The sequence below is a fragment of the Amphibalanus amphitrite genome, unplaced genomic scaffold (genome assembly GCF_019059575.1).
Source record: "Amphibalanus amphitrite isolate SeventyFive unplaced genomic scaffold, NRLGWU_Aamphi_draft 001198F_arrow, whole genome shotgun sequence".
NCBI lineage: Eukaryota > Metazoa > Arthropoda > Thecostraca > Balanomorpha > Balanidae > Amphibalanus > Amphibalanus amphitrite.
Window position 1 is genome coordinate 99,072 of NW_024882692.1, and position 12,767 is coordinate 111,838.

The following is a 12,767-nucleotide window of genomic DNA, read 5'->3' on the forward strand; positions in this document are numbered from 1 at the left end:
GGCAAGTACGCGAGGCCTTGGTGGAGTGAGGGAGGGTAAAGCTGTGAGTGGAGTGGAGAGTGTGCAAGTCCAGGCGTTTCAGTGGTGCAATTTATTGCGATGGTGTGTTAATACTGATCGGGGAACATATGTGATGCTGTGAAGCCCTTTGTGAACTTGATGGAAAGAGAGAACGCCGTCGCAACATTGACATGGCTGCGACTCAGGCTCAAACTGACGGTCCACCACAAATCCACGCAAATTCAAACAATGTAAGCGAAAAAGAAGCTGCTGTGGCAGCGTTCACGAATGGTAGTGATGATTCTGGGATGGGCTCATCGTCGAATGAGAGCTTCACACCCGGTAAATCGATCACGCCCCCTTCAAACCCAATCTCCACAGTTCCTCTGCCTGGAATGGTGAGTTTCAGCAGAAGTTTCCATGTGTTAGGAGCCAATGGGTCAGTATAGATGCGTTCACCTCTACTTTTTACATTCACCTCCAATTTTCTTATCATTTTATCAGTGTGGTTTTTAAAATACTGATTGCTTCTGATAGGTTTTCCGTAGGTGCCTTAGGGCTATGGCCAATCTGTTCCGCTGCTGTTACGTCTACATTAGTGGGAATGCCAGTATCAGTTTGGGTTTGTTTGTGGTGACAATTATATATTGGTGCTGTAATTTTTTAAGTTATTCTGATACGGGTTCTGTTGTAATGTGAATGAGAATTGAGAGAACTGGTCTATTGCTATTTAGTATTTACCATTAGTGTGACAACTCTGGCTTAGGTTTATTCACAATCTTTGGTCTGGCTTTGCTGTTCACTAAATTTCCTGTGGATGCTTGCCAGTCATATTTGAAAGTCATGATTGCTAAGAATTTAACATAGCTCAAGCTTGAGCTGCTAGCACATCTTCATTTAATTTTTAAGTATTTTTACAAGCTCCATACCTATGCAGATGAGACTGTAGTACCAATGCATTTGACCTGAAGGGACTACTGATTGATGTTTGTTAAAATGCTTGTGTTTCTTTTTTTGTGTGTGGAGGGCATTTCATTACTGCTATGTCCTGTGTAGGTTATCATGTGTAGCTTTTTTATTAGGTAACAAAAAACAGGTTATTCAGAGTAGGGGTGCCTTTGCTCTGATTTGACAATGGACTGACCAACATTACTACCACAGGTAGTTGGTCTTCTGACCCTGCCTGTCTGTTGAACAGGTGGGCCAGCGGCCGCCCTTCATGTCTGCGGGCTACCCGGCGCTGGTGCAGCACCACCCCGGCTACGGACCGGCGCCGCACCACTACCCGATGGCGGCTGCCGGCCGGCCCAACCACCTCTACCCACCGCAGGTCAGTCGCGGAGGGACAGGGCCGGTGCCACTGGGTCTGAACTCACCGCTGGGTGGGCCCTTGAACTCACTGCTGGGTGAGATGCTGAACTGCTGCTGAGTGAGATACCAAACCCACTGCTAACTGAGCCATTGAATTCACTGCTGGCTGAGATGCTAAACTTACCATTAAAGAACCGCGAAACTTGGAGGTGGAACAGCTGAACTCGTTGCAAATGAACTGCCATCATAGGCGTAGGAACAGGGGGGGCCAGGTGGGCAAGTGCCCACCCACTTTTCGAGGTGGGGGGGCCAACCATGTGTTTTGGCCCACCCACTTTTTACTCGAGGCCCCTCGTCTCGATAGACAAACTCGGTAAAAATAAGTTCCACGAATCCCCACGCACGGACTCCAAGGGGCCGTGATGGATCCAAGGAGGCCCTCTGTTCATACTTATCAGTCGAAGCCCCTGAGACTGATGGCCTGAGAGGCCCTAGTGGATCTGAGGAGGCCCCAATATCCACACTGGTCTGGGAGGCCCCTCCATCCACACTAGTCAGAATAGGCCCCTGACACTGGCGGTCTAGCCGAGGCCCCCTACCCTCACTAGTCAGAGGAGGCCCCTCTATCCTCAATAGTCAGAAGAGGCCCCTGAGACTGATGGTCTGGGAGGCCTATCCATCTACACTGTAGTCAGAGGAGGCCCCTGAGACTGATGACCTGAGAGGCCCTTATAATCACACCAGGGAGAAGAGGCCCATGATACTGATGGACTGAGAGGCCCTTCTATTCATACTGGCCACAGGAGACCCCCAAAACTTTCGGTCTGGGAGGTCCCTCAATCCGGCACCAGTCAGAAGAGTCCCCTGAGACTGATGGCCTGGGAAGCCCTTATATTCACACTAGGCAGAGGAGGCCCCTGAGACTGATGGTATGAGAGGCCCTCATATTCACACCAGTCAGAAGAGGCCCCCGAGGCTGATGGCTGTGAGGCCCTTCTGTTCATATAACTGGCCACTGGAGGCCCCTGAAACCGGTGGTCTGGGACGGGAGGGCCCTCTATCCACACTAGTCAGAAGAGGCCCCTGAGCCCGATGGTCTGAGAGGCTCTTATATGCATACTGGCCACAAGAGGCCCCTGAGACTGATAGTCAGAGAGGTCCACTCGTAATGAATCTGAGGGACCCTCTATCCACATTTACCCTTTTCTAGGGAGGCCCCCGGGACTGATGGTCTGAGAGGCCCTTTTATTTATACTGTCCACAGGGGCCCCCTGAGAATAATGGTCTGAGAGGCTCTTCTGTTTATACTAACCAGAAGAGGCCCCTAGGATTGATGGTCTAACAGGCCCTTCTATTTATACTAGCCAGAGGAGGCCCATGAGACTGATGGTCTGAACTCTGAGAGGCCCTTCTATTCAAACTAGGCAGATGAGGCCCCTGAGAATGATAGTCCGAAGAGCCATGCGGCGGCAACTGGCCGTGGCCATATTTCGGCTCGGTAGGGCCCCACAGAGCTCATGAGAGCACCTCAAGGGCTCCTAAGTAGACACGCTTATCCCCATAAGGGTGCCACGCCAGCTTCTGAAGGCTCCTTGTAGGCATCTAAGGGCCCTTTCCGGCCTCTAACGGCTCCACCCGCCTGTGATGGCTCCACACCAGTGTTTATGAGCGCCACACAGCGGCGCCTTTGAGGGTCATACTAGTGTCTCTTAGGGCCCTATATCGGTGGCTCTGGGGGCCCCACACCGGCGCCTCTGTGGGCCACCACACCTGTGCATCTCAAGGCTCTATATGTATGTACATCTGAAGGACCCACACCGACACCTCTGAGGGCCCCACACCAATATCTCGGAGCTCTGAAGGCCCCACACCGGTGACTCTGAGGACCCACCGGCTCCTGAGAGCACCATGTTGATGTCTAACGGCTCCACAAGGCCACTGAAGGCACCACACAAACTCTCACTGAGCTCTAATGTCCATGTACCGGCCTCTGAGGGATTTAAGCCAGCGCATTCATAGCTCCACACCAGCAATTGTAAGGGCTTCACACTGAAGTATCTGAGGGTTCCACACCGGTGTCTCTAAGGGCCACATACCGGCATCTCTGAGGGCCCCATACCGGCGTCTCCGAGGGTCCACATCTGGCGGGCACCCATCAGCGACTGAAGGCCCCACGGACCACACTGTCGACTCCGAGAGCCCCATCTGCGTCTGGGAGCACCATGCCGTCTCTAAGAACCACAGCGGCTCCTCCGTACGAAAGATGGGCGTCTGCATGCCAAAGGGGAGCGGTTCTGAGACAGTAGGGCACCTACGTGCAATAGAGGGGCGCCTATGAAGCCCATAGGGGCGCCTCAATGCGAAAGAGGGGCGCCTCTGAGGTCTACATATATGGGCGTCCACATGCAATAGAGGTCTGTTAATTGCAATTGATCAATGCCATGGGGGTGCATTCATAAGAAACAGGGGCGCCGGCATGGCAAAGAGAGGCGCCTTCAAGTGTCCATAAACGAGAGACGCCTATGATAAGCGCACATTGTATGCGACAACGGGGCGACTGTGGGACATATAGGGATGTCTCTGATGACTATAGGCACATAGGGCGCTTATATGCCAAAGAGGGCGCCTATGAAGCTAATGGGGGCACCTGGGAAACGAGGAAGACATTTGTGTAAGGGTTTTCAGGGGTCATGCGCCGTTTGCGGCAAATAGATTCTAAAAAAAATCGGAGGGGTAAGAAGTTTAAAAATGGTGCGGACTTTCCGCACTGTTCGCTTTAGCGGTTACGCCCCTGGGTACATCTGCCCGATCTCAGAAGCTAGATTTGGAGGAGGTCATACTTGAAAGCAGCCAGCAGGATGAGGCAAAAGTTGGAGGCCCCTGAAAATAGGAGGCCCCATGGAAAAGGAGGCCCCTTGACAGGGTGGCCCACCCACTTTTCATGACGTTCCTACGCCCGTGACTGCCATAATCGCTGTTCGTTGTACCCATGAACTGATTACTAACTGAACAGCTGAATCTGAGTGAGCCACCAAACTGTTGCGATTCTCAGTATCGCCCTGATCAAGGGGTTGTGGTACTGCAGTCACGACTGGTGTTGTGATGGGACTGTTGACCGTCCCGATTTTGGCATTTGAAGAAACCGCGGATGAGACGCGGTCCCCTTTGTTTGGTCACAAGGCGTCACAAAAACCTGCTGATCGGTACCCCGATCCGATGTGGGACTCGTCCTTAGAGAAGCCAAGTTTTAGGAAAAGATTGCAAGGCCCTGAAAAACCTGCCAGCTTTTTGTTGGGATACACAACTTCGAGTCGTCCAGGTCATGTGTATGGAGAGAGTGGCTGTTGTCCTGATCCTCAGTCCCCTGAGTCATGCCCCACTATCAGGGAACGGGGGGTGACTGTGGTATATCGTAGAGAACTGATGCTCGTAATATTGACAAATATCCTGGTGAGGTGTGGTCGGCTACAAGGGATATTGTCCTGTGTAAAGCTGTGTATACGATCGGCGGCTTTCAAAGTTTTCTCTTTTTAGCATTATGTGTCGAATTGCTGGCTACACACGCCACGGGCAGGTGGCTTCATCCATTGCATACTCCAGAGAAGTGTAGCCTTTTTGTTGTAGGTACGTTCAATTCGTCTAGATGACAAAAGCAAGTCAGTAGTGACGAAAGGAGTCACCGGGCGTCAGATCTATCTTGCAGCAGCTGTGTTGCCACATGTGCATTTCGCGTTTTGTTTTCTTTCATCAATGTATTTTTTGCCCATCCTGATTGTGTGCATGGCATGATAGCTGGACCTAGGTCAGGTAGTAAATCCGTATGAACCAGCCAACACGAAGCGTAAACCGCTTTGTAGAAGATGGAAAAGTTTGTAAGTAGCATTGTCATGATAGGATTAAGCTGTAACATTCGGTTGTGTTCTCGTGTCTATTTTCGTTCATCAACAGAACGAGATCATGAAGTGATCGTGAAAATATTTTGCAAACAATTTCATCGTACAATATTCGGTGCTGAGTAACTGCGTTTTGTTTGTGGATCGTTCTGATAAGGTTTCCTAAATCGAGAGGCGAGTGAAACGCTCTAATGGAACATATCATAGCAATATATAAATGGAATGCTCTCCTGAAACCTATAAAAAGACCGTTTGTGCCAACACAATCGGATTGATTTCCGTTAAAGGTATTGTTTACCAATCGCATTATGCAGCAGCATTGTGAGTAATTCAGTACTTCTGTGAATGAACGGGACCGCTGTTATGTAGACCGATCGACGACGGTCAATGTTTCCGTGAGTGATACAGGGCGGATTACTGCTGACGCGTCCAAATTCCAGAAATAGCCACACTCGATACCACGATCTCCGGGTTTCTTTTCAGCGCAAAACCGATCAACTAAAATCATTCGACTTTGAGTTACAGTTCACATCGAATTGACAGTAGGTAACTCCTGCAAAAGCTCAAGAAATCAGCGTGCTCTAATTGATGTTAGCCGACGTTCTCGATGAATTTAATCTGCATTCTGCACTCAAACGAGGGGCTCTCGTGAATCGGTGCCATTATCGATCTGCCTTATTTGCAGACGCGTAGGTCCCTACTGAATGTGTGCCGATCGGTGTGTGTATGTGTGTGGGGGAGGGGCAGCCGAACTGAGTGGGCTGGGCCCGCAGTGTGCGCCCATGTTGACATCCGACTCCTGCCCGCCCTGTGTGGGGTCAGTCCGTCTGTGTGGTACAGTCGTAATGAGCGCTGACCGATCGCCGACTGTGGGCGTAACTCATTATCCCGTGTCCCGTTGCCCGGTGGCAGCATTATCCTCGGCTATTTACGCTCGTTTTATACACCTGCCGCTCGGTGGGTGGTCAGAGCACCCTCCATCCTTCCCTCCCGTCCCCTCCTCGGGCCGGGACCGATCGGTCACCGGGTGAACAGGGGGCGTGATGGGTGATTAGCGGCCATACAGGAGCGGCTGTCGGCGCTGATCAGACGGCACAGAGGCTGACGTGTGACCGGGCCGTCGTTCCAGGCGTACGGACCGGCGCGGGGCTACCCGGGCGCTCAGTGGGACCCGCAGCAGCACCCGCAGCACCATCCGCAGCAGCACCAGCACCCGCAGCAGCCGCCGCCGACGGCGCCCCAGCAGGCGGCGCCGCCCGGCCAGCAGTCCCCGCAGCAGCCGCCGCCCTCATCGACACCGTCCCAGCCGTCACCGGCGGGCGGGTACCCGTCGGCACCCGGCCGGCCGCAGCAGCCGCCGACGCCCACCCGGCCGGCGTCCGTCAGTTCGGTGAGTACCAGTACCAGTGCCAGTGCCAGTAGGTACCAGTACCAGTACTAATGTCAGTGTCAGTACCTATACCAGCACGGACACCGCACCCCCGTCCGCCCGTCGGTCCGTGCGGTCCAGGAGCCGTGACTCATTGGTGCAGTGGTGCTCGCAGCCGCGCCAGTGCCTGCCTGGCACCTGCAGCGAACGCTCGGCCACGTGGGAGGGACCAGGAGGGACGGGGTCCGCGGCCGATAGCACTGTCAGGCTGCCCGCGAACACACTGCCGTGCCAGGACGGGATTTGCAGCTTTGTGGTCGTATGCTGACGAGGACGATTGTGGATTTGAGAGCTGGTGGAAGGTCACGCAACTGACCGCTGAGTCGGGCCGACCCCGGCGGGCCCCTCGCGCCACGCGGGGCACCTCTGACTCACACGAGGAAGGGAGGGGCTGCTCTGTAGTACGCGCCGTGCACGCGGCAGTGGGGCGGGGTGAGGGAGAGGGACGAGGGTGATAGAGCGACTCGGCTGACTGGTCGTGCCCGGCGTCTCATTCAAATCACGTGTCACCGTCTCGGCGGAGACGGCGGTGGGTCGGCCTGGTCGCCGCCAGTCGTGAGTGGGCAGCGGAGCAGAGTGCACGTGCGCTCTGTCCGTGACCCCGGCGGTGGAGGAAGGGGGTGGTAGCGAGTTGCCGATGACACGCAGCCGTCAGGCCACCGGGCGCCGAGTCGCCGACCTCTGTCCCGTCCCAGGGAGGGGAGGGGCGACCACTAACGGCCGGCGCGCCACGCTGAAATCAATGCCACTGTCACCCGCCACAGCCACGCCGTCTGCGTAGGAATTTCCCCGCCCCCGCCCCCGCCCCCGCCCCCGCCCCCGCCCCCGCCCCCGCCCCCGCCCCCGCCCCGCGACTCCCAGTGGGGAGGGGCGGCCACGGTCAAGGCTGACGCGCACACCGCTCTGTTGTGAACCCGGGAAATGGAGCAGCGGCTCGGCTATTAATAGCGCCGACAGACTTCAATGAGCAGCCGGTCTTCTGGCGGGAATGGGGAGGGGCTTCCGGATGTATTGGCGGACAGGCAGACGCCGTGGGATGGTGGATGTGGATTTGCTGGACAGTGAGATGATACTGCCCGCTACGACGTTAATTGTTTTAATTTTTATCACATTGAATGGTTCGATAATAGCTTAGCCTTGGTGTTTTGACTTTTGAGCTGCTGCGTTGTCGATTTAGCGTGTCTCAGTCATCTGTCCCTTGGGCGCGGAGACGACCGTTATCGTAATCGGCCGACAGATGATTGCCGGTGTCTCCCCAGTGACCGCCTGCTATAAACGAGCCACCGACCCTGTCCGGCACTGAACCGGTGCGGACCCGCCGCCAATTGTGCTCCGTTTTATATGGCGTCGTCTGCCACGGCGCGATCCTTGGCCGGCTCTGACGGCCTTCCGCGGCACGGCGCCGCTGCCGGAATACGGGACCGCTCATTACCGATTGTAGCGCGGCGGCCAGCGCGGCCCCATTGACTGTCGGCGGCCGTGTGACGTGTTATTTACGGTGCCGGCCACCCTTGACCCTGACTATGAATGGCACGCGCCGCGGCCGACCAGCTGAGAGCGCCGCCCGTCTCGGCGGCGATAATTGTCGGTCGTTGACGCTCAATGGGCGGCGCCTGACGGCCGTTACGGGACCGCTCGGGGTGCGTAAATGGGCCACGGTGGCGCGGCACCCTGCTGGCTGCTACCCCTCTCATCCCCTCTCCCCTCTCCTCCCTCTCTCCTTCCCCGGTGGGACGGAAGTGGCTGGTTGTGTCGGGTATTGTGGACGAACTCTCTGTGGCCGACCACTCTGTTGAAATGGCCCGGCTGGGACGGCGCGACCCGGCAGGCGGAGGTGGCCTCCACTCTGCCACAGGCGCGCTGAGTACCCGCCCTGACCCGGCCACTGACTGAAAGGTTGTGCCGCCGGATCCTGGGAATCGACACCGAATTCGACGGCACTTTGAGGTGGCGAGCAGTCGTTCTCCGCGACCCGCCTTAGTAGCCGTGAGAATGAGAGGCACGGTTCCTGGATGCCATGAGTTGCGCCAGGGGAAAAGTTCGGTGATGCTGTGGCGTGCGCTTTGCTTGAAAGGCGGCACGGAGTGAATGGATACTAGGATACTAAAGGCAGCGGCGCCAATGCCACGGAAATGCTGACGGGAATGCTCAAAACATCAGCCACGTGGCATGTTCCTAGTATGCTACGGTAGATACTACGGTTGTAGCATGCTTGTTCTGTGATAAATGATTCATATTCGCTGAAACCAAGGCGGCAAATGCCGCTTGTTTCTTTCAGCCCTAGATAACAATCGTCTTGGACGGTTTTAGAGTAGAGCAGGCAAATCGAGGAAGTACAGGCAGACAGCGTAGCGTCTTGCACTACGGCGAAGTCCTGTAGGCCGCAGGGATTAGAGCACGTAATCGGCTGCTTGTTGTTTCCCCACTATTGTTATCTAATACCAGATTTTTCCCTCAGCTGTTTACAATGCGGTAGCACGAATACCTATTGCGTCACCATTGAACCGACATCTGTTGACACAGTCAATAGTCGCACCATACCTCGTGAGAGTCTGAGCTGCTTTTTGTTGTCCTCTGTTGTTTTTGTCGGATACCATTGTCACCAAACTAAGACATTGGTTGCTGACAGCCTCGGAGTGGATGTGTGACTCTGTCACATTCCTGGGGTATTCTCTGTGTTCGTTTTTTCGGCCTTGTCCTGATGTCTCAAGTGCTGGGTTGTGGTGGGCCTCCAGTTCCCGGCGGGCGCCCTCATGTGCCGTGACCTCTCTGGGCCACTGCGCAGCGGGGCGCCGCACCTGGCGCCGCTGCAGCCTGGCGTGGCCGGCCCGTGCTGCGGCGGCAGCAGCCGAGCGTGCCCCGCTGCCGACCTGGCACTCGGCTACCCTCCCCGGGCGCCGGCCGGCGGCTCATTTCCGCTTCCCGCCCGGCACAGCCGGCAGACGGCCGCGCCGCGCCGCCGCTGCCGTCTATTCGCGGCAGTCTCGGCGGGGGACCGGTCTATGGGGGCGCCGGCACTGGGGCGGGCGACCGGGGTGACCCACACGCGACGGTAGTGTATCTCCTGGTTACCGAACCAAGTTGAGTTTGGAGCGAAACCCACCCGTCCTTCAGAAGCGGCGGGTATTTACCGTCAATCACAGGAGGACGCTCAGCTGGCATGTGTCGTTCTTTGTTGTATTCGGTGTCGAGGCTGACTGACTGAACTTGAGTGAGGCAATAGAGTATGAGCGACTGTTGAACTCGTTTTGGATTCCGATGATGTCAACAATTAATACTGCATTGGCTTCTTTGTTTCGTTTTGTTACTTTTCAGTAAGGATTCACTGCTGGCGTATTATTTCTGCAGCCTAATAAAAATCCCGTATTTTGGTACTAGCGATTAATCGCTCGACCACGTCCGACGAAAAGATAGCATTACCGATTGCTGCGGCCGGGGCCTGTTTTCGATGGCGCAGTTCTCTGAGTGTGACGTCACCAATGCTCGGCGCTGCCGCTGGCAATAAATCATCGCCAGTCTCCGTCCCACGCAAACTGGCAAACAGCGGGCCATAGCGGCTGATATATGGCCGTCAACTGCCGCCCTGGAGGCAACACAACACGGCCGAGCTGAAATGTGGCGCCGGATGCGAATTTCACCGCTGAGCGGGCGCTATTTGACCTAAAGATAACCCACCGTCATTTTCGACCGCTGCGGAATTCAATGTCAGCGAATATTGCCGGGGCGTGCTGACATTGCATGCCGGTCAACGACTTGTTCGTCCTGGTCCGGCGCTAATCTGCATTTACTTTCGTTTTCATTGCTGCCGTGTAGCTGTTCTCAGCTGGTAAACGGATTGAGGCCATCACCGGGTGGCGGTCGATAAGATCTGGCGGTAGGTCATCACGGCGGGCCGAGGCGGTGATCTCGTCTGAATGATTCGGCTCGGTGTCCGCGCGCGCTGCAGCCGGTCTGCAAACCACGCAGCCGCCCCGCCCCGCCCGGCCGCGCTATGCAAACGACCGGCGCCCGCAGCTCTGGGAGTGCAGGGGACGGGCGCAGTGGGGCTGCCGACACAGGTGTGTCCCCGCCCCGGGTGCCGTCCGGCTGTATGCGGCCGCGTGTGTTTGTGACGGGCGTCGTGCTGACGCTCTGTGTCGGCCGCAGCCGTGCGCCACACGCGGTTGGCGGCGGCTCGGCCCGGCCGGCCGACCGACCGGCTGGCGGACTGGGTATTTCTGAACCGGCGCCGTCGGCAGCACAGCGGCGGCGAGCGCTGCGAGCCGGGCGGCTGGCTGTGCCGCGCACGGCCGGCGCCGCCAGCCACCGCCGCGCCAGGCCGGCCCGCTCGGCGGTTGCCTCACCCGCCTTTGTTCCGTGACAGCTCTCTCTCTCTCCCTCTCTCCCTCTCGCTGGGCGCCGCTCTGGCCCTCTGTCCGGCCGCCCTCTCCAGGCCGCTGCCGCCGACCGGCCGAGCGGGCGGCGTTCACCGGCGCCGCGGAGCTCGGGGGTCGATCCGAGCGCGCTCGGGCGGGCGGCCCTACCTGGCTGCAGGGCCGTGGGTCGGCCGCAGCTGGCGCCGGATACCGCCCACTCGGCCGCCGCGGCCCCTCCCCCCGCCCCCGTATCTGATGTTGGAACTAAGCTGGCCGATAGGGCTGCCCGCCCGCCGGCGTCAAACTTTGCTGTTTGCGTGGATGATGCTCGCATGTTGATTGCATATTTATGAAGCTGCGTCATAAATGACAACTTGGGATTCGATGCCGCCCTCACATTTTTACCGTAAGACTTGCGATGACTTAAAATTGCTTTATTTTCTACGTTTTATGCTAGATTATTTTAGTTTCGCTCAAATTTAGTCGAGGAGATGCTTTATCAATTTTTTGACATTCGGAGAACATTTGCACGAGGTTCGTGTCGTGGTGGATAACGATGGACATGTGAATATCAACGGTGGTGTCATTGAAGGGGCGTCCCCTCCTCGCTACTCCCAACTTTTGCTCTCCCTTTCAATCTATTATTTGTGCTTGTGCATTATTGCCCACTTTTTACTCTCCATCAGTGATACTAAATGAATAGTCCTTACCCTTTTTAATGCGCAATTTTAACTGCGTTTCTCCAATTTCAAGCCTTCCACTGGTCGTTATTTTTGTTTCGGAGCGCCGGTGAACATGATAAAATAGCCTTACTACTCTATGGAAATTGGCTGTTCCCCGTCTAGGCTGGACTAATCGATTTGAAAATTTTGGTCTTTTCGTGGAACTCCGCTGCATTAACCTTTGAGGAAGGTGATTAACGAGACCGTTCCAGCGCTGTGAAAAACTTCATTTGATGAACCATCTTAAAAGATTCTTGGGCGTTGTTTGCATCATCATTTGCACGTGGTCCACAATTGCTGTGTTCCTGGCATTGAAACCGGTATGTTGAAAAGAACCAACTATCAGCCATCAGGTTTTGAATTTACTGCTTTTCGCGCCGGCTGTAGCCTGCAAGTCAGTAAGGTCGAAACTCGCCTGCTGCGGACTGTAATTACCCGAGGGAAGAAAGCGAGGGTTGGGAGCGACGAGCATGCGAGATTGGACCTTACGTGCATTTATCAGCTATCTCCGTCATTACGGGCCAGAGTCGATGGCTGGCGCCGGTTGGTTCAGCGCTGCTGGGGCTGGCGTGACGCAGGCGATTCTGAGCCGTAATGGCAGTGCGCTGTTCTCCATGCACGGCTGGCTACGTGAAACTCTGGTAATTTGGAGGAGCGCCCGTGCGCCGGGAGGGCGGCGGAGGAAATGCCCGTCCCAGTGGAGGCGGGGGAGCCGTGGGGGACGGTGGGGGCCCGACAGCCGGCCGGCGGGACGCCGGCGCCCACCGCTTTTTACGTCAACTTCTGAAACGGTCTCGGCCGAGTCGGTCGGCCGCCGGCGCGGAGGCTCGCTGCAGCATCCCACACGGAGCACTTATTGCGTTTTCATATTTTAGGAGACCCGTCGGTGGGTCGTAAATTAATCAGCCAGCGACATCGGCGCTAGTTGCCGCGGGCGCCGCTAGGTGGCTCTTGCTCTGACCGGGGATCATTAACGTTGCTATAGAGACCATCGATTCGTTGCCGGCGCCGCGCCGCCATGGCGCACGGACGAACGTGGCGCGGGATCGAAGCGCCG

At 56.3% G+C, this 12,767-nt stretch overlaps 1 protein-coding gene across 4 annotated transcripts in view; it reads left to right on the plus strand.

Annotated features, from left to right (window-relative positions):
- The window catches only part of LOC122371050 (trithorax group protein osa-like), a 37,884-nt gene continuing 25,117 nt past the window's right edge, over positions 1–12,767 (plus strand). For 3 of the 4 annotated variants that reach the window (XM_043347117.1, XM_043347116.1, XM_043347120.1), the window contains exons 1-3: positions 1–398; positions 1,199–1,330; positions 6,334–6,594. In XM_043347117.1, the coding sequence (XP_043203052.1) occupies positions 192–398; positions 1,199–1,330; positions 6,334–6,594 (600 nt within the window). In that variant the 5' untranslated portion in view covers positions 1–191. The remainder of the gene's footprint in view (positions 399–1,198; positions 1,331–6,333; positions 6,595–12,767) is intronic. The other variant, XM_043347119.1, reaches the window with a different exon arrangement.